The sequence below is a fragment of the Spea bombifrons genome, chromosome 6, assembly GCF_027358695.1.
Source record: "Spea bombifrons isolate aSpeBom1 chromosome 6, aSpeBom1.2.pri, whole genome shotgun sequence".
In the NCBI taxonomy this organism is placed as follows: domain Eukaryota; kingdom Metazoa; phylum Chordata; class Amphibia; order Anura; family Pelobatidae; genus Spea; species Spea bombifrons.
In genome coordinates this window covers 22,289,139-22,310,186 of record NC_071092.1, presented here as the reverse complement: position 1 = coordinate 22,310,186, position 21,048 = coordinate 22,289,139, and the positions used below count along the sequence as shown (strand labels likewise).

Here is a 21,048-nt window from a genome sequence, read left to right as displayed (position 1 = left end):
CCACACATATACACTAATCCACATATATATACCAATCCACACATATATACCAATCCACACTTACCAATCCACACACATACCAATCCACACATATACAAATCCACACATATACCAATCCACACATACACTAATCCACACATACACCAATCCACACATACACCAATCCACTCTCACTGAATGCTTTCCTACCTTTCCTCTTTTCTCCTTACAGCTCCTTTTCCTTCTCTTCGCTCCTCTTCTTCAGTTCTTCTGTCTTCTTCCGGGTCAGAGGGCACGGACAGCGGTGGGCGCGGCTTCAGTGTTGTGCGCCGGGATCTGACAACAAACCCCGGCGCACAGCAGCTGTTGCCGCGCAGATCACAAGTGAGCGGTATCGGAGGTCTTTAACAGACCTCCGACTCCCTTGAGTGATTTTAAGCCGGGTTCAAGGGAGATCCTTGAACCGGCTTAAAATCACTCAAGGGAGCCGGAGGTCTGTTAAAGACCTCCTATACCGCTCCCTTGCCAGCCTGCTCCTCCAGCGGCAGACATTACTGTCCGTCTCTGGAGGGGTGCTGGGTGTCCCCCCCCCTGCTAGTTTCGCTGGCGGCAGCGGTACGCTACGGTGGCGTCGGACCCCGCGGCGCCCCCTGGAGTGTGGCGCCCTGTGCGGTCGCAGAGGTCGCACACCCCAAAGGCCGGCCCTGCACATGTGCCAGTAAGCAACAAGTGAGAAAAACCCTGTGAGAATAGCACAGGGTTACATGTGGTTGTTGGGGAGTCTAGTGAGGCTGAAAGGGTTAAGTTCCAGGGGTCAAGCAAAGGACACTTAGGAATGTCCTGAAATGCGCTCACGCCGCTTAGTTTTGCCCGCCTTTTTTGTGGTAGATGAGCTCCTGAGCAGCTTGCGCCACTTAGTTTGCCCGTGGTTTTGCATCTAGTTGCGCTTGTGGACAGCTCGCGCTAGAGTTTGGGTGGGAATTTTAGATATAAAAGAAGGTGTCCCTGAGGGGTCCGTTCACTACCCTAGGCTAGCGCTAACTGACTGCACTGACTTTTGAGTCTGGTGAGGAGCAGTTTTCAGCAGTGCCACGGAAAGCAGCATGGAAGAGCCGCTGAATTGTCGCCCGCCCTCCCTTATTTAAGATTGAATGATATGTTAATTAAAAAAAAAAGAAAAAAAAGAGAATGATTAATGATTATATTTTCTATCATGGCTTTTATTTGGGTGAAGTTGCTCTCTGTAAAGAGAGTGAACAGTTGGGGTTTATTCGGTGACAGGCTGACCGGCTTTTGGGGCGCTTGGCCTTGATTAAATTACTTGATAACTCTGTGGTGTGGGCCAAGAGTTTTTGTTATTTGATATTCAGTCATAAGTTATTGATACAAAGTTGTTTTTGATTGGTTATTGTTAAATAAATTTGTTATAAGCTAAATAAAAGGCCGTGGCCTTTGTTCATCCAAAAAATGTTTCAGTTGTCGTTTATTTATTATCTTGGTATAATTGGCTACAAGCATTAAACCGTACAACCACATGAAACGTACTGTACATGTGTCCAGAGAAAAATGGCTGATATTATCACCCGAACACAGGAACATACGCAAAAACAGAGACACTGTTTAGCTCTCAACACCATGTATAACCACTTTCCTCATCGGCTGAGCCTCAACAACTTGGGCCCCTCAAAAAAGTTTTTGGACATGTGATGAAATGCAGTAAAGTACATGTGACCTGGTTCAGAACCCTGTTCAAACCACAAAAACGCTAAATAGGATATTTGTCAAGGCTGTTTTACTTAATTTAGTTTCGTCTTACCTATACTTATTTTTGTTACTATAACATACACACGTATGTCTTCTCTTAAACCCTCGTTGGCGTCAGTTAAAAATACCCAGAGGCGTGTACCATTACATGTGTTGCACACAAAGTAAAAAATTAATTATTTATGGTTGGCACCCGGCATTAAAGGGGTTAAGGATGCGATCACAGCTGCCATTCAATGCACTGTGGGCTTGGTTAGACACCAGTGGGTTGCCTTTCACATGCAAATATGTATCCCCTGATCAGTGACGTACTATCACACCACAGCTTGCCAAGCTCTTTCATTGGCTACTGGCGCCTGGTCTCATTGACAACAAAACATCCAGCACGCGTTTGTTCAGTAAAAAGGGCGGGGCTTACCGCATGCCGGGGCGTCATGGAGGTGTTTCATCATGAGTGGGGTGGGGGCGTTGCGTTTCAAACCTCACTCTCGCCTGGCTTTGAAGCGTTCGCTGTTTCCGTGTGGTCAGGTGTGGAACGCAAGTTTCTGACGTCAGTGTAGGAAGGTGTGGAGTTTTGGGCGAACATGGCGTCTCTTTCGTTGCTGTCAGGAGTGTGAGGTAAAGGGAGTGACAGTAGTCGGGACAAGGCACACGCTCCCTTGGGGAGCTTGAGCCCAGTAAGTTGTTACTTGCTCTATGGATACGACAGATCTGGCTATGGAAAACATGGAGACGCTGACTGAGCTGGGCGACGAACTCACCCTTGGAGACATTGATGGTAAGTGATGTCATATGGTGTATAAAGGAAGCGAAATGAAATAAATGCTATGACGGATTTTAAGCGGGATAATGCGGATTGTTGTAATGAATGGGAGATATTACTCTATTACTTTGTAATGGGTGGTTGTGCTAGCAGGCAGCGGAGCTGGAACTCTCACCGGAGAGACTCCGAGGGAGGTTGCCTGACGTATTCGCTATGAATGATTTAACGTGATGCAATTCGAATACACAGATAAGCCCTACTTTAGCGAACAACAGTATGATTATTAGTAAATGTTCGTCCTGTGTATCGTCAGGCGAACACTAATTAACCCTTTCCTTACCGAATGTCGAGGGTGACATTTCTTAGTATTGCCATGAGTAGTTCTCGAGTATAAGGGAAAGTTAAATAAGCATTTTTAGCGCGTTATAATCCTTTCGGGGTGTTCGCCGGTGCTAATAGCGGGGCATCGCTTAGAAACCGATGACCGGTTTTTACATCGTGATGGATCGGTTTGATCTGTAAACTTTTTGCATATTGATGTGGGCAGAATGGCTGCCTGGGGTCACCGCCCTCGTAAAGTGCCGTATCCATCCCTTCTGCTCCTGACTCACAGAATCATACGTTTCCTCGTTATAAAAATAAAGATACATCAACCCATTTTTTGCCCTGTGTTTCTTTACAGTAGTAGTTTTATTTAGTTGCTGTTATGAATATGGAAGATGCCTGGATCTTGCCCCCACAAGAATTTGCTTGATATATATATATATATATATGTATATGTGTGTGTGTGTGTGTGTGTGTGTGTATATTTTGCATCATTTATGTAAAGAGGGAGTAAGCAAAAATTGGGGCGATTTCATTTAAAGTGGTCAGATTAATTTTACAATATAAATAAAATCAAGTTATTTGAGTGTGAGATTTGTGTATATATGAAATTACATGTTTGAGGCAAAATGGTAAGAGAGGATTGTAATCTTTCTGTAGCCATGATCTATGACAAACAGCTCTATGTTGACAAAGCCTCGCTCCCTTCTCCTCCGCCTGTTCTTATTTAACAAGAAGGTATATATGATCTGCAAACAACACAAATGGGAATTCCACATCTCCACGCTCATAGATATTTCTCGTTTAAAAAAGAAATAGGTTAAAGCGGCTCTCGGTTATGCTGTGTTTGTCGATAAAACTTGGGTGAAGTTTATGTTTCACAAGGAGAAATCCGATTGCCTTTTTTTTTTTTCTCCTGATGGCAGAATTCGAAGTAGCTTAAAGGGTTATTTTTTGCGTTCTTTTGGATCAAGAGTAGGAATGTTAGGTATAAGGGTTGAACTTGATGGACTTGGAACATAAGGTTGAAAAAAGACCTATGTAGCTATGTTTCAACAATTTGAATAATAAGAGGGTTATTTGTTCACTGGTGGTACCCGATTCTTCGTATGAGCCAAACAATGCCAAATGGGGGGGGGGGGGTGTTGGTACAGCTCCATTGTTTCTGCACCTCTGACTTACTAGCTTTTGCTTACATTGCGTCCAGAAAGTAGGGACACGTCCCTTTGTATAACTTACTGCTGGTGCCGACTTAAAAGAAACTTATTTACAATTGTCGTTCTAGCCTTAGAGATGTCGAGTGAAAGGAAAGTTGACTGTTGGTGTGCTTCCATCTTTACTCATGAGATGTTTGGGTTATACTCTGTTTAGACAGTGAGTTTGGTTCCTCTCCACTGAAGTGTAATATTGTGTACTTAAAGTGCTGATGATATACAGGGTAATATTTTCAACACAAGCACGTGTATTCTCGGCCCCGAGGTAGGAGGAGATAAAAGAACTTCCATGATCCCATTCCACAAAGGCAGAGCCTTGAACTGAGGGATTACTGACCTTGTGTGGCTATGTAATGGTTTTGTTGAAGATTAACAGGGAAATGATCGATCTGCACAATTTTGTGTGCAAATATTCAGAAATGGTACAAGAAACACAATGTAACCCATAGTCCAGCTTCTCTTTTATCAAATTCATTGTTTGTGGGTTGATTCCTATATCCTGGAAAGTTAAGGCGTTCTTTTTGATAAGATGACATCAAGGAAGCCAATGCTTGGTAGGGAAAGTGTAAAAGGAAAAAGAAGTGATTTAGAAAGTAGCGAAACCATAAAATAAAGTCCAATTAAAATAAGAATAAATTATATAAAAAATGCTGGGATTCTACTATCCGGAGATTCCTGAACTCCTATCCATTGTAACTGTTGAATCTTCATGGTAATCTAGGGAATGAAATTGACCGTTTAAGGTGATTTGGTTAAAGCCATACTTTGGTTCAAAGATCAGTCATGGACTCCACATTTTGATAAATATTTACTGAAAACATGCTGCAAGTTCTTGTGTTCATGCTCTCTAGATGTTTACTTAAAGCAATGCCATAGGGCTAGTTATAAGGTAAGAGAGAGGCGCTTTAGAAAGCACAAGTAAGTGCTTATATGCCTCCAAAAGTGTATATCTAATAACGTGTTTGCTTAAATGGGAAAAAGAAGAAAGGTCCATTTATTTGTAAGCTGTATGTTTACACTTGCTTATATTTTTTTATATATTATTATTATTAGAAATACATGTACCTGGTTAGCTTGCTGTTAAATATGCTAAAATAACCTAAAAAAGGCACACATAAGATGCAGACGAAATGGAATAATTTCACTTTCCTAGGTTAAATGCTTCTACTTTAGTGCGTTTTTTTTTATTATTTATTTATTTTTGTACACCGCTTTAGAAATTGAATAGCTAAACGGTAATATTTTAGTATATGGTTTACTCATTGCAACACCCATAATTTCTGTAAAATCCTAAACTTTGTATGCAACGCTGTGAACTTAACTAATATTTTTTTTCTTTTTTACACCCTCTGGGTAGTTTGATTCCTTCACAATAAATCATCTAGAGGAGCATTCGTTTTTCCACGGATGGACTGCTTCCAACTATTTTGTGATCCTAATTTTAGGGGAATCTATATTCTTAAGTGCACATACACAAGACCACTTGCCCTCCCAAGCCTTTTTTTGGTGCTGGATAAATGGTGCTTTCTTTTTCGTACAGTGAACATTGACCACATTGTATAATCATTTTTCCAGTGCTGCCCTGACTACCGCTAATGCACAAAATTCTTAGCGACATGAACATTCAATCACTTTATTAGACAGATTCCTGCAAGATAAAATATTGAAATGGGAAAATTACTCGTTTCATTACGCTAAGCAGCTAGTGCTGTAGGTTACTAAATTGTCAACCAATGTGTTTTTCCTACTAAACCTCTGTTATGTAATTTTGTGTTACAATGAAGCAAGACTCCTGTGTGTGTATGTATATACCGTGTGTGTGTGTATGTGTATGTATGTATGTATATATATATATATATATATATATATATATATATATATATATATATATACACCGTATATTTAATTTGGATTGTTGCATTATGTGGCCTTTCATAAACAATGGATAGTAATGGGTGTCCAGGCTGAATAGATAATTTTGCAAAACGTTTCAATGAACCTGAAAAGATTGAAGCGTATATTTGCTCTGTGCTGATGTCACTTGTAGTATCTCTCCGTGTAAAATGATACAAGTCAATAAACCTTAGCAATGTTGACCCTTTCATCTTTTGTGCTTTGTAATCTACAATCAGTGAATTCCCATGTTTATTCTTGTCATAAATTAGTGTTATTTCATTATTAATAGTATTTCTGAATTTAAAGCAAAGTCGCTATTAGCATTTTTTTGTATCAGGTTGTTTTTTAATGGCCTACTCGCCTGATTTTACCACGTTTATTGAAATAAATTAAAATATATATATATATACATACATACAAAAAGGCTGCTGGCAGTGTATTGGGTGACAGGAGAGTGTCTTTGCATGGTTACGGGTACTCCCCCCCCAAAGTATGTCTTCCATATTTTAAACCAGTCTTGCTTAATTTTTCTTGTTCTAGAAATGCTTCAGTTTGTTAGTAACCAAGTTGGAGAGTTCCCTGATCTCTTTGAGGAACAACTATGTCAGACCTACCAGGGAAGCACTGGAGGTGATGCATCCAAGGCTTATAATACAGTACATCAACAATCCTACCAGGTCACAGCATCTCAGCCGCCGCCGCCTGTAACGGTCAAGTCACCCACCCAGTCAACACCACAGCGGACCGCTCCACCTCTTCGACCCTTGCTTCAGTCTCCCCCTCAGCCACAACTACAGCAGACGTTGATGCTAACACCCACATTCAGCTCAGCCCCCCAGACTCGATTTATACAGCAGCCTCTTATCTACCAAAATGCTGGTACCACAAGCTTCCAGGGTAAGAGAGTGACTTGTATTTTTCGTTTGATTCTTTATGCGAATGTAGTTTACAAATGACAGCCATTACTACAAACAGATAATTATATTTCTCATGTAGTGAAATATTTTTATCTTTCTACCTTTATGTATTTCTACACTCCATGCCCTCTAGATTGTAAGCTTGTGAATAGAGCCCTCTTTACCTAATGTATATATGTCCTATGCATACAAATGTATATACTATAAAAAGCTCTGCTTAAATTGTTGGGGATATATATATATATATATATATATATATATATATATATATATATTCGGAGCTTGGTAAATTTGCTTTGAATCTACAAAACTCAGGGGCACTTTATTTTGGGTGCAAAATATGTTGTCCTGTGCCCACATTTACTCTCATCTCATACTCATTCTCACCTTCTCTGATGATCAATTCCTCATCTTCTTCCTCTATCTTCCATTTTTTTTCTTCTATCACTGTCCACATCTCCTCGAACATAAACCGTCATTTTGCCCTAATGTGAAAGCAATATGGCGCTCCGTCCGGTGACATCCTCTCCCCGATCTTCCAATCTGAACAGACGTGGCACTCTTTATTTTGGGCTGTTATCAATGATCTCCCCAACTGTCCCCCAGAGGAGGCACCCCTGCGTAGTTCTGCACAGCGAAGCGCCAGGAAAAAGAAAATCGGATCTGTCGAGCCTTTCCATTTTCTCATTGACTTCCCCCGTAGTATTTTATTGTGCATTTCAGTTTCCAATATGAACATATTTAACAAATGAAGTCTTTTTGTTTTTTTGTTTGTTTGTTTTATATTTTTTCCTAAATCTAATTTATGGCATTTCAATTTGGCCACCTATCCCGAAAAGCAGTGTAGACTGCCATCACGCAATGCAGGCACTATCAGTGTTTCTCTGAATCCTTGTTATAAAGGAATTGCTTTTTATGTGCATGCATACACGTTAGTACATGTGCCACCTTCCAAGATATGGTCAGTGGCTGCTGCCCCCTCCTCTCGCTTATTCTTTGGCAAAGCCTAGAGATACAAGAAGAGTCCGCCCAGAACCAAGCAACTCCCACATGCTGGCTCACACTGTATGCCCGTAGTTACTCAAGTCTGTCTTACTATAGAGTAATATATTTTATGATGACAGAAGATAAGAAAATCAAAAGATTCTTGATTTTCATAAAGGCCACAGCTCCTCTTACATTTTAAAATCTTTTGTGTAACTTTTATTTTGTATGCCAGGTAGATGAGGTATAGCTTTAAATCCTATTGTTTGAATTTTTAGTGCTGCAGCCACAAGTTCAGAGTCTGATGACAACACAGCAGATGCAACCAGTCACTATTCAGCAGCAAGTGCAGGCAGTACAAGCCCAGAGGGTGCTTACCCAGTCTGCTAATGGTACCATCCAAACGTTGACGCCAACTGCACAGAGTGCAATCCAGACGCTGACCCCTGCTACAGTTCAGACTGTGACTCCACAAGTTCAACAGGTTCCTGTAATTATATGTTTTACATGCTACAGATTATAATTCAATCTGATTATTTGCTGTACTTGTTTTAATCTCTCTACTTGGAATATATATATACATATACATACATACATACACACATACATATTCCATCTATCTATCGGTGTTTAAACCACCATGCATGTCAACTAGTAGAATACTTGACTGTTCTTTTGTATACCACAGGCCGTTGGAGTAGTGCTAAACAGATTATGCGTACTATTAATCTCCTTCGCTTTAATTGATCAAAAAAACAGTTTTATGAGAACCTTGGTTTTAGTGGTAGCAGCATTACTCACAGCCCTACAGTACTCGCGGGACAACGTGTGTTAGAAAAAAATAGACTCTTAAGTTACGGCATCCTCATGTGCTTATGTTTTCACCAGGTGTTGGTGCAGCCACAAATTATAAAAACAGAATCCTTGGTACTGACTGCATTAAAGGCAGATGGTAGTCCTGTCATGACTGCTGTCCAGAACCCAGGAATAACAACAATTGCTGCTCCATTACAGACTACAACCCTGCAAGTACCTGTGAGTATAAGAATTGTGGTGTGAGGCTTGCATGCAGCTAATATATATGTGTATGTGTAACTTTTCATATGGGCTGGCAAATTGACTAGCACAGTGAATAGGTGGAAAGCTACCCTCTACATTGCTGAACCCGACCCCAAAGAAACCTGGATGCGCCCACCCACTGGATAAAGGGGTATCTCAATGAAGCCCTGCTTGGATTTTCCTGAAAGAGTTAAAACATAAACCAATGTCACCAAACTGTTGTGCCCCCCCCCACCTCATCAAAGTTGGCCATGACTTTTGAGGCATTTCTTAGATCTGCATTATCATTATCTACATGAATGGGGGTAAAGATCTGATTAGCGCTGCTTAGGAAACATTTGCTATAAAAGCCATTAATGATTTATCAACTTACCTTGAATCCTTATCACCATGTATATAGGTCAAGGTGCTGTGTATTCTTTAACTTCCAGTGATGATTCTATAGCATTTATATTGCATAAGTAGTGTTTGTTTGGTTAACCATATATATTCTGCTAGCCTAAATTTATTTATCTGCATTGTGTATGGAGAGTCAATGATGTGACCTCCCACCCCATAAGCAACCTTCAGAATGAGATAGTAATTTTTGGGATGTATAGGGTAATGTGGCATTGAGAGAGGATCAGAGTAGGCACAGAGATAGACATTTACTTTTATTTTGCTTATGTCACCTTTAACACCTAAACAACCAATGACGTGCCAGGTTAATGACCAACGAGGTGCCTGGCACTTCATGGGATTTAACAAGCTTAGAAAGCAATCTTCGCTTAAATATTGTTGCTGTAATGCGTCGATGTCAAGGCAATCGGCAACACCGATATCGGCAGCAGGGGCCCAGTGTGGCCTGCAGGTTGAATACAGGTACTGCAATCAACCATGCAATTTAGTGGAGACCAGCTTTCTAATCACAATGTGATTAGTAAAATATTAAACAAAATAAAAATAGTTAAATATAAATGTAGTAAAATTTACAAATTATGCAGTGATGTCACCATCAGGTGAACCATACAGTGCTAAAATCATTGCTGTATCTCTCCAAAAATACGGACATGAAAAACGCTATCATTTTATAAAACAAAAAAAACAATATTTGGTTTGATGGGGTAAATTGAATTGGCCAGCTTCTAAGATGTCTCAAATAGGGCATAGGCGCTGACTGACCAAATGTCAAAATGAAGAAAAAAAAGCGCATGTCCCAAATGTGGCATTATAATTCACAAACAACCCGACAAACCCATGCATGGGTGGTATCACTGTACTTTTTTCCAGTGTTTCACCATTTTATTTTTTTATAGGAAATTTAGATTTAATAAAAAAAAAAAAAGGTATCTGAAGGAAGCCGTTCTTATTTTAAAAAACCCAATATATAACTTGTGTGGATACACTTAATGAGAGAGAAGAAAATTACAGCTAAACATGAGGACCACAAAGTGTTAAAACAGCCTTGGTCACGAAGGGTACAAAAAATTTTTTTTTAACAGCCAGATACTTACATGGTAGCAGTAGGGAGTCACAGAAAATTTGTGAAGTTGAATTCGTGAACTGTATATTGTGATTTGGCACAAAACCGAATAATCAGTTTGTTCACAAAATTATAAATGTCTAAGACACCTTTTTAAAAATTCAACGTTTCTTCATTTTAGACCCTGATGGGTGGTGGTGGAACTATTTTGACGACCATGCCAGTCATGATGGGTCAGGATAAGATGCAATTCAAGCAAGTGCCAGGTAATTTGAAACAACCAGAAGTTCCAAAAGAAGGGGAGAGACGGACTACACATAACATCATTGAGAAGAGATACCGATCATCCATTAATGATAAAATTATTGAGCTAAAAGACCTGGTCATGGGCACTGATGCTAAGGTGGGTGCAACTGTTATAAATCCTACTGATCCCTCTATTAGCTTACCACCTAACAGTTTAGTCCTGTTTCAAGTTAGGAACAAAAGTGGTTGAGCTGAACAAATTCATATACTAAAATTATGAAGCTGCCAAGAATCCAGCCTGATTTACTTAGTTTTAGATAATGACAATGCTAGAGAGTTTTCAGTCTTTAGTGCTCATGTGTACAATGGATGCATATAGTAGCAAAAATAATAGTCTTATGGGCATTTGTTTTATGCTTAAAGCCATGTGGGGAAGCTATGAGAAGTTTAGTCCCTAACCCTAGCTTGAAAAGGTGGAAAACCACCTTTTAACAAGCTTCTTGGTTTAAGAAGAAACTTTAATTTTTTTCCTGGGTAACTCTAATTTATAGTGATGATATTTTAAAGAGAAAGGGGCTGTAACAGTTTCATGTATTGTAAGCATATATCCGCCATAAAAAAAACAAAACAAAATTAAACCCTTATAAAAAAAAAAATGCATCACAACCTTTTTACGTTACTTTGGATATATAAATTCTATCACAGAGTAGTGGTTGCTAGATATTTGAAAAGACGTAGTTTATCTTATTGTAATTGCTATATTGTGTGTGATTGTCAGATGCACAAATCAGGAGTCCTGAAGAAAGCAATCGATTATATAAAATACCTGCAACAAGTAAACCAAAAACTGCGCCAAGAAAACATGGCCCTGAAGTTGGCTAACCAGAAAAATAGTGAGTTGGCAAAACTGGTGTGTCTTGCATTAGCTTGTGTCATTGTACAGGATTTTATTTACATTATTTTGCATGTAAGGGAGCACCCTCTCATGCCATTTGCATGCACATTCATGCTCACGTGCTTTGCGTAGATGCATGCCTGCATCCGCGTACGTCTCACCTCTTGAGTAGGTGTAGCGTGACCCCAATATCTTCCGGTCTTCCCATGCCGTCTCCCCTCTAGGGTGCACAGGACAACCCCCTACTACCACTTGCGGCCCTTTCTAAACTATTTTGATGAGTACTAGAAGACATCGGGGTCATGTTTACAAGGAGACAGGAACAAGTGGTGGCAGAGGTCGCCCTGTGCCCCCTAGAGGCAACGACCCTGTCGCAGTTGCGACCCCTGTAGTTATGCCACTGTGTGATTTGTCTATGCTAATGGTCCATTCTTAATAGATTACAGTTTATTTAGAGGTTAAAGCTCCTTTAAAAACTTGATTTAAAACCAAAATACATAAACTTTATGCTATATTTCCATATTTCAAATATAAGGAATTTCTATAAAAAAATGGATTATGTAATTTGAAAACTGCATACACAATTCACTTATTGCAGATCTATTCTGACTAAATTGACTCTTCTGTGAGTTATACATTATTTTATTTTGTTGGTTTTGTCTGTCTATATAAATGTTTGTCACAATAATGGCTTTATGTTCTTACACAGAATACCTAAAGGGAATTGATTTAAGTAGCCTGGTGGACACAAGTATAGAAATGAAGATGGATGACTTCAACCAAAACATTTTGATGATGTCCCCACCACCATCAGATTCTGGATCGCCTGCTGTATTCTCCCCATATTCTGTTGATTCTGAGCCAGGGAGCCCACTGCTGGATGATGAGAAAGTATGTCCTTTCTTGTGTTATTTTATAGGGAATGTCTTTTGTTTGTTATTCTTATAAACTCAGTTACATTGTATTTGTCCTCTCATATTGCTCTTTGATAAAACCGTTTACATTATGCTATTTTTAAGTTGTCCATGTTTTTTTTTTGTTTGTTTTTTAAAGGTTAAAGATGAGCCAGACTCTCCATCAGCACTGGGCATGTTGGACAGGTCTCGGATGCTTCTCTGCGCCATGACATTCCTCTGTTTGTCTTTTAACCCCTTAACTTCCCTCTTACCTTCTGAAGATGGCCAGAAGCCTGATATCACCATGCAGCATGGCACAGGAAGGAGCATGTTGGGCATCGATATGTCTGGTAATGTGCAACAAACCTTTCATCTGCCGGTTTCAAAGCAAATGTCAATTTGTTTAACCCCTTCAATCCCAGGGGTTTTTGGTACCTCAAAGCCCAGAGCAATTTTTCCATTTGTGCGCTATGTCGGTTCAGAGATTATTCTCTTTTCCTGTGAATAGTGTACCCATGTAAACTATATATCGTTTTTTCAAGGAGAGATAGGGCTTTCTTTTGATACCATAGTTGAATGATTAGCTGAAAATTTAGAATGAGAAATTTAGTAAAAACTAGAGAAAATTAGAAAAAAAATGATTTTTTTTTTTACATTTTCCCTCTGAATCCTCACAAAATTAGGTAAAGTGATGGAAAATCCCCTCCATGTTCATCAATTCAGGTGTCCTGATTTCAGAAATACCTAATTTATATAGATTTTCCCTACTTTCCCAGCACCAGGGAGCATATATATATAAGGTGTACACTTTTTGTATAATTTTTATGCCTATGGCTTAACGGGTTTGGGGGTTGTTAACGGGGGCAGGAGGGTTATACTGGCTAGATGTTATGCTAGGGCAATGGGATGTAAGGTTTTTTAATTTTTTTTTTATATTTTATTTTTTTTAAATATTTTTTATATATTTTTTTTTACACAAAAATGGTTAGAGGTCCTCTTAGGGACCTCCTGAACATGCCAATGATGTCACAGTGACATTTTTGTATTATTTATATTATTATTTTAATGATTTTTTTTACTATTTTTTTTAAATGAATTTTTTTTCTGTTTCAGGATGGGAGGGGGAGTGAGAGACATGGCTTCTCACTCCCCTCCCCGCGATCCCCCTGCACCGATCACACTGTGATCTCTATGCAGGTCCTCACAGACCTGCACAGAGATCGCAGCATCTGTGCCTCATCGGAGGACAGGATATCCCCTGCAGGGGATATCCTGTCCTCCGATGACCTTCTGGGTTACGTCAGCAGTGACGCAACCCGGAAGGGAATGCCCGATCTCGCGATCGGGCAGTTTGAAATGTAACAGCTTTCCGGCTTCTGTCAGTGGGAAGTCCAGGCTGTGAAACGACAGCCTGGTCTCCCGTGCGACGGCAGGGATGTGTCCCTGACGCTGCAAGAAAGGCTGGACGTACCGGGACGTCCAAAGGGGTTTCTTAATAGGCGTTTTTTGGATGTCCCGGTAAGTCTATAGGGGATTGAAGGGGTTAACAGAGGATACCAATGTGTACTAAATAAAAGAAATAATTTATGCTTAATAGACAAAACAAACTTAAGCTTGTGTTATAGTAGTTCCTGCAGTTGCTTTTAGACATTTCCAGTCTTCCAATACAGTGTAGCTTTCTCTACAGCATTGGCCCTGTACAACAGACCATCATTTTATATTTACACTTATTCACATTTTCATCTTGCCTCCACTTTAGGACTCATCACAAGTTGCATGATGACAGGCTCAGACTTAAGATCATTTTTCCTTTTGATTATTATGGTTTTTTTGAGCACTGAACACAATTCTATCCCATATTACTTCCATGTGTCATAGTTAAGGAGTTACTTTACCTTGTACTACAACGTAATATGCTCGTAGTTTTTTTTTTGTTTGTTTTTTTCTTCTTCTACACACGATTAATCACTTAATAAGCTGTAAAGTTATATATACTTGGCTCATTAGCTGTTAACTTACCAAATTTGCATTTTCCCCATATGATTTGCAGGTCTTTCTGGCAGTTGGCTTGACTGGCTTATCCCCACTTTAATACTTTGGCTTGCAAACGGTGTGATTGTTCTCAGTGTCTTTATGAAGTTGTTAATCCATGGAGAACCAGTTACACGAACACATTCACGCTCTTCAATGAAGTTCTGGCGACACAGAAAACAGGCTGATCTGGATCTTACGCGGGTATGTTAGTGGTTTACACTATTTTATTATGTAAGCAAATCTTAAATTTGCAACCTCTGTGTTTTTACAGGCATTAAAATTTTTTTTTTTACTTTAACCTTTCACAATATTTATGTAAAACTGGTTTATTATTTTTACTCTGATATTCTTAATTGAGTGTTTTTTTTTTCTTTTTTTTTTTTTTTTTTTTCTTCCAGGGGGATTTTGGTGCAGCAGCAGTTAACCTGCAGACCTGCCTGTGTGTGTTAGGACGGTCACTGCCTGCTTCCCGTTTTGACCTTGCCTGCAGTCTTTCTTGGAACATAATCCGCTGCAGTCTGCAGAAGATGAGCCTTGTACGTTGGCTGCTGAAACGCACCCCTGGTTATTACAAGAAAGCCGAGTTTCAGGATGAGGCTATGACCAGCGCACGGGATGCTGCTCTTGTGTACCACAAATTGCATCAACTGTATCTGACAGGTAAAGCTTGTTGCTGGAAACGTGTTTGTACAAAGGAGGATTAAAATATATGAAGAACACTAAAATGTGTGCATTTGCTTTGAGTTATGAAACAGAGCTGGGATAATGACCACAGACAGGCAGCTGATTTTCTTTCAGCTTATGAACTGCTAAGAATGAGTGGATGTATACTGAGGAGCTGTTTTAAACAGTCTGGATGAGACACTCATTGTGGGCATTATACCTAGATACAGTTCAGCTGTCTCTGTTTTAGATTTTTTTTTTTTTAGCAATGAAAAGATGAGATTCCATTTCCTTTTATATTAACTTTTCCCTCTTGCTGTTGTAGGGAAGCTACCCTCCAATTGGAGCTACTCAGGACTAAACCTTGCTCTGTGCGCTGTAAATTTGGCTGAGTGCGCTGGTGACAAGATACCAGTAAGTTTGATGGCTGAAATACACCTAACTACAGCTGTGCAGATGAAAGCAAGCTTCCCAGGAAGATGGTCTTTCCTGTCTGTAAGTCATTTTTTATGAGCAACTTAAAGAGCTGTTATAACTAAATTCATCATTTTAAAGCCACCCGTAAACTTTATTTTATTTTTAAATGTCTGTGTAATTGAGGTGCCTTGTTACGAAACTTAACCTTGTCTAACATTATCTGGTGAACGTTCTTTCCCTTCTCACCTCCCCACAACTTGACATCTTTGAAACTTTCCCTTTCTTATTTACACAGGCTTACTTCCTCGGCTGTGCACAGAGAACTGGCTCTTCTGAGAGACCACCTCTCCCAGATTGCTTACGTTGGCTTTCACACCCACTTGGAAAGAGCTTCTTCATCAACTGTAACTGGACGATGAAGTGTGTCTCGAAGGAGTCTCTTTACACCTCTGCAAGAAACCCAGGTAACTTGTAGTATGTCTCGTTTGCATGACTATTTTTATTCTCTCTAGCTCAGACCATCACTTCCTCTATAGTCCTGTAACTCTCCTAAATGTATACATCGTACATACCTACGATTATGTAAGTAAATTTATAGACCGTTTAAATTGGTTTCTAGGACTTTGGTATAGTACAATTTTTGGGAGTGGTTGGTTTAACAAAATGCATTGTAAAGAACATGCGAAGTCAGACATTTTTATTTCTTTTCTCTGCAGCTGATCCCATAGCTCAGATCCACAGATCATTTTGTGAATTCTTGTTGGAGAAAGCGCTGTACTCCTTGGCAAAACCAGAAACTAATAAAGGATTAAGTGATGAGGAAAAAAGGTATCTGCTTAACTCTATTTACATGAGAGAGATGCTGAGACAATCTTAGTTTTATAATATTAGGGCTTTATAACTAACTTTTTTTTCTTGTTCATCATCATATTTTCTACAGTGAGTTTTCCATGGCTCAAGAGTATCTGAAGCTTCTCTGCATGTTTGCAGACTCTGTGGGCAGCATCACCTCCCTGCCACTTGGGGCATCTTCTACCATGTTTTCATCTGCTGGTAATGTGCTGTTCTCTACGGAACTGCTGCATAAGTCTTAAGTTAGGTCCTCTTCACTTTTAAAAAAAATAAATATTTTTATTCATATTTTGTAGGCACGGATCCAATCTGCAGATGGTGGTTCTCTGTATCTTCTATGGCAATTGGCTGGTTGCAAGGTGATGATGCTGCGGTGAAATCTAACTATGCAGATGTGGAAAGGATTCCCAAGCTTCTTGACTCACAGTATGTTCTCCTCAGTTGCAGTGACTTGGTTTACTAGCAGAGTGAATGAAATACAGATTTGTTGTAGTAGAACATTTTTAATCTTTCATTATTGAAGCAAAAGGCTCTTGAGGGAAAATACCATGTAATCGTTTAATGTAATAGGAAATCTGTAGAATTATTATTCCTCTGTTCTTTTATCTATTGCAATAAACAAGTACACTTGACATTGCCATATGTTAATAAATTATTTTTATTTTGAATTTTAGTAATCCTCTGGTAAAGGCAGTGATTCATGTATGCAGAGCCATGCAAACGTCGGTGGTAGGAAAATCTGATGGTCTTCAGAACTCCTACTGTCATTGTGAGAAAGCAAGCGCTTTCTTGTGGAATAGCCTGAACATGAGCACCACTGGCAACAGTGACCTTAACAAGGTGATTACACAATGCTGTGGCAGGCCTACAGTTCTTGGAATATGTTCTTTTCCTGTGTATACACATTCATTCACATACACTAATGACCACACATTGTTTTCTACATTACTTGTATAGAAGAGAGAGTGTCCGCTTTATGCAGTAGTACTTTAACATCACAGAACTGGCGTCCAGATAAGAAAAAAGGGAGATCAAAGTTTTGCTGTCACCATGGTGCATTGTTGTTGCATTGCATGTCACCATGCTCTGTGCAATGTTTCTTCAGTGCAGTATGGTGGCTCCAATTGTCTTCACATAAAATATTCCAATTAAAGTACTGCATATCGGTTACTTACTTGGGCAGTGGGAAATCATTATGTGAACAGGAAATAGGATCCTAGACTGATGAAATTGGATCTATTGTTAAATTTGTCAAAATGTTGTGACCAATAAAAAGCAAACACTTTTTTTTGTCTAACATTTCTCAAATACACCCAGGTAATGCAGCTCTTGGTGTGTGACCTGTTGCTCTCTGTGCGTACCTCACTGTGGCAGAGACAGTCCTGCTCAGCATCAGGAGAAGCCACCCATGTGTCCACCTCTGTCCTGACAGGATTTCAGCGAGATCTCAGCAGCTTGCGCAGGCTGGCTCTCTCCTTCAAGCTTGCCCACTCCAAGGTATGTTTGTTTTGAAAGTGATCTATGATGTAGCTATTTACTTATTGTTGAATAATGTTTATATTTCTTGAACAGCTGTTCCTGCATGAAGCCACAGTACGTCTAATGGCTGGAGCAAGTCCAACTCGCACCCACCAGCTGCTTCAACATAGCCTGCAGAAGCGCAAGGGAGGTTGGTGCCAACTTATTAACATTTGTTTTGGGGAAGTAAGTGCTATGTAAAATGCCTATATTCAGAGTAAAGGTTAAAGTATCTTGCAGGTTATCTTCAAAGGATTATATACAAAGCAAGAATTCAGCACCTTCCCCATGAATAAGATTAAAAAAACACACAGACATAAAATATTTGGGATTCCATCTAATTTTTTAAGTTTATATTGCTTACCAAGGAGCTGAATCATTGCACTTTTAACTCAATGAGTTGTGTGTGGCAGGAGGGGCTGCACAACCCTAAGATTTAGCCAGAACCTGCAAATATGCACAGATGGGGAAGAGCACAACCTAAAAAGCTTAAAAGCATACACATTGATTTTCCTACGTTACTGCTAGAATAATGACCAATAAGTACACAAAACAAAGTAAGAACACCTATCTAATGCATAAATATTGGGGATAGGGCCAAATATTACTTGGCCCCCACTATGTCTTCAAAGGATGCCAGGTATCCTGTCTTGGGTGCCATAAAATCTCACTGGGGTCACACACAAATATGGTTGTTTCCATAGTAGAATCATAACTTGAAGATGCCCGTGTGCTGTCTGTGTGCCCTCCAGAATGATAGGAAGCATGACAGGAGGGGGTTAAGCGAACTATGAGAATCGGTTATTTTAGCCGATGGATGGGGGACGCTTGGCCATCTGTACATCTGTAATAACACCGGGAATGTAAATAACCCAAGGTTATTTTACAAGATACCTAACAAAGTATGCCATTTTAAAATATCAGGCAAGAGTTTGCTGTTGGGCTTTAAGACCCAACTCATTAAGACTGTTTCCTCCCATGTGAAACCAAATGGGCTGAGAGAATAAGAATCTGAGCAAAAAACTGATATTTGTGCTTGTTACGTTGGCCCTCCCGGATGTGTTTACAGGACACCTTTAACAAAATGTAATTAAGATTTATGGGTGTTTTAACTTTATCGCAGTTAAAACAAATAAATAAAGACATTAATGCTCTCCTCTTTGTTAACAGGTGAAATTGACTCCTTACCTGGACAGAGGGAAAGAGCCACAGCCATTCTTCTGGCCTGTCGCCACCTTCCCTTATCTTTCTTATCCTCACCAGGACAGAGGGTGGTTATGCTTGCTGAAGCCGCACGGACTCTTGAGAAAGTTGGGGATCGTCGCTCTTACCATGACTGTCAGCAGATGATGGTTAAGCTAAGTGGAGGCACAGCAATGGCAGCCTCCTGAAATGGACGTTTTGTGTAGTAGATATCAAACATACCAAGATGTTTAAATACCACCTTTTTATTAACCCCCTTTTCTATATTGCAGTAGTAAGTAGTGCTTTGGATGCCCCTAATGAAATGAAATGAGTAGTTGAGAAACTCCTTTCGTCTACCACTTCATACTATGTCTTGTATAGAACCAAACTATACATCCTGAATGCTTCATGGTCATAGAAACTAAAGTTTGTTCTTAAATATACATGTTACAGGTTTGAATCATCTCAGAAAGCAAAAGGGTTCAGAGCAAAACATGTTTGCATCTAGTATGCTCTAAGTGAGCAGTATAGATTAATTTGGTTCACAACATTTACCGCAGGATTGTGGGTTATTACAAACATTACAGAGGCGGTGAAGAACACATAGCTTGAGCTCTACGCATTCCCATTGCAAAAGCTGTAAAGCTTTTATATTAATATAAATATGTGCTCTATGGGGTGAGCCCTGATTTAAACTTCTAATGGGCTGATGTGATGACCAATCATCAGGGTATCTATTACCCTGGACCAAAAATAAGAAAAAACCCACTGCAAAATCAAAAATGCATGTTGGGTGTTTCATTGGAAACATAATGCTTCTGTTATTATGCATTGAGCAGTTTGCCACTATAATAGCTAATCGTACCATCAAGTTGTGTAAAAATACATTAATATATCCTTTTACGTCATGAATTGGAGGCTTCTAAATGTGTTAATATATAAGAATTAATATAGTTTATTCTTGGTTAAGGGCATTTTATGTTCATATCTAATGTAGATCACTTCAGTTGCAGTTTCATTCTAGCACCTCCAAAGTCATTATTGCAGCAACATATGACCAAACCTGGTTAAATTTCACTTGGTAATTAGCAATATTCAGGAATTTCAACAGCTTTACCTTTTTTATAATCCTGCTGAATCATACAGACTTCTGTACTCATAAAACATGAAAATCTCATTTTACTAGCCCATTTGCTGATTATTAGTTTGCGCCACACTCTAAGGGCATTTATATTTGGCCGATCAGTAACAGCAAGGTTAATAATTCCGTCTCTCTTCATTAACCTTGTAATATGAAGCTCTATCTTGGCACTTCCCAAAGGAGAATATCTTCAGTGTTTTGTCTTACCAGCAGATTTATTGAGAACTGCCAAAAGTCTCTGGCAAGACAGCACTGCAATTTCTCCAACTCTACTGATGAAAGCTTTAAAGAGATCTGTTGGTGCTTTCATCCTCAGATCCAGGCAAGTTTATCTTTTAAGAGGAGCCTAGTTTAATAATTTAATGAGGTAAGGTAAGATTTGCATAGTTTCCCATAATATGAACACGCAACAGTATGCAGCGGAATATGTACAAAAATAAATGACATAAGTCTTTTTACACTTTTATATGTATATATAATTGGTGACTGTAGCTTACTGTTGCTGTATATTAAGTGCTATAGGTAATGAATTGCCTAGCAGCAGCTAATATTTTTACTAATATATTTGTCCCATATTGCTTTCTTTCTAATCTTGCGTTCTTGGCTGGAAATATAATTGTCAGTTTTATTTATTAAGAATGAAACCTTCAAAGTGCATATATTTTCAATGTTTTGGTGTGCATATGTATATATAATATATATATTTTATAATTATGTATATGTGTTTTTAATTGTTGACAATAGTCAAAAGTAGTCATAGAAAATAAAGAATTTTGCTATTTTTTTTCTTTATTGAAAATGTTTTCAATTGTAAGAAATTCTGATGTAAAAATGTTAAT

General features: G+C 39.1%; 1 protein-coding gene across 2 annotated transcripts; it reads left to right on the top strand.

Moving 5' to 3' along the window:
• The first annotated feature begins 2,307 nt into the window (after positions 1-2,307).
• SREBF2 (sterol regulatory element binding transcription factor 2) lies at positions 2,308-19,832 on the top strand. 2 transcript variants are annotated; one of them, XM_053469050.1, is made up of 19 exons: positions 2,308-2,521; positions 6,481-6,837; positions 8,120-8,331; positions 8,730-8,876; positions 10,544-10,765; positions 11,387-11,501; positions 12,213-12,394; positions 12,557-12,749; positions 14,450-14,634; positions 14,832-15,093; positions 15,422-15,591; positions 15,809-15,977; positions 16,230-16,341; positions 16,454-16,566; positions 16,662-16,791; positions 17,040-17,205; positions 17,683-17,862; positions 17,938-18,034; positions 19,054-19,832. In XM_053469050.1, exons 1-19 carry the CDS (start codon positions 2,440-2,442, stop codon positions 19,272-19,274), a joined length of 3,315 nt encoding a protein of 1,104 aa, XP_053325025.1. In that variant the 5' UTR covers positions 2,308-2,439; the 3' UTR covers positions 19,275-19,832. The 2 variants fall into 2 exon arrangements, with proteins under 2 accessions (XP_053325025.1, XP_053325024.1); XM_053469049.1 differs by lacking the exon at positions 19,054-19,832 and having other exon boundaries at positions 8,120-8,325; positions 17,938-18,150.
• Positions 19,833-21,048: the final 1,216 nt, after the last annotated feature.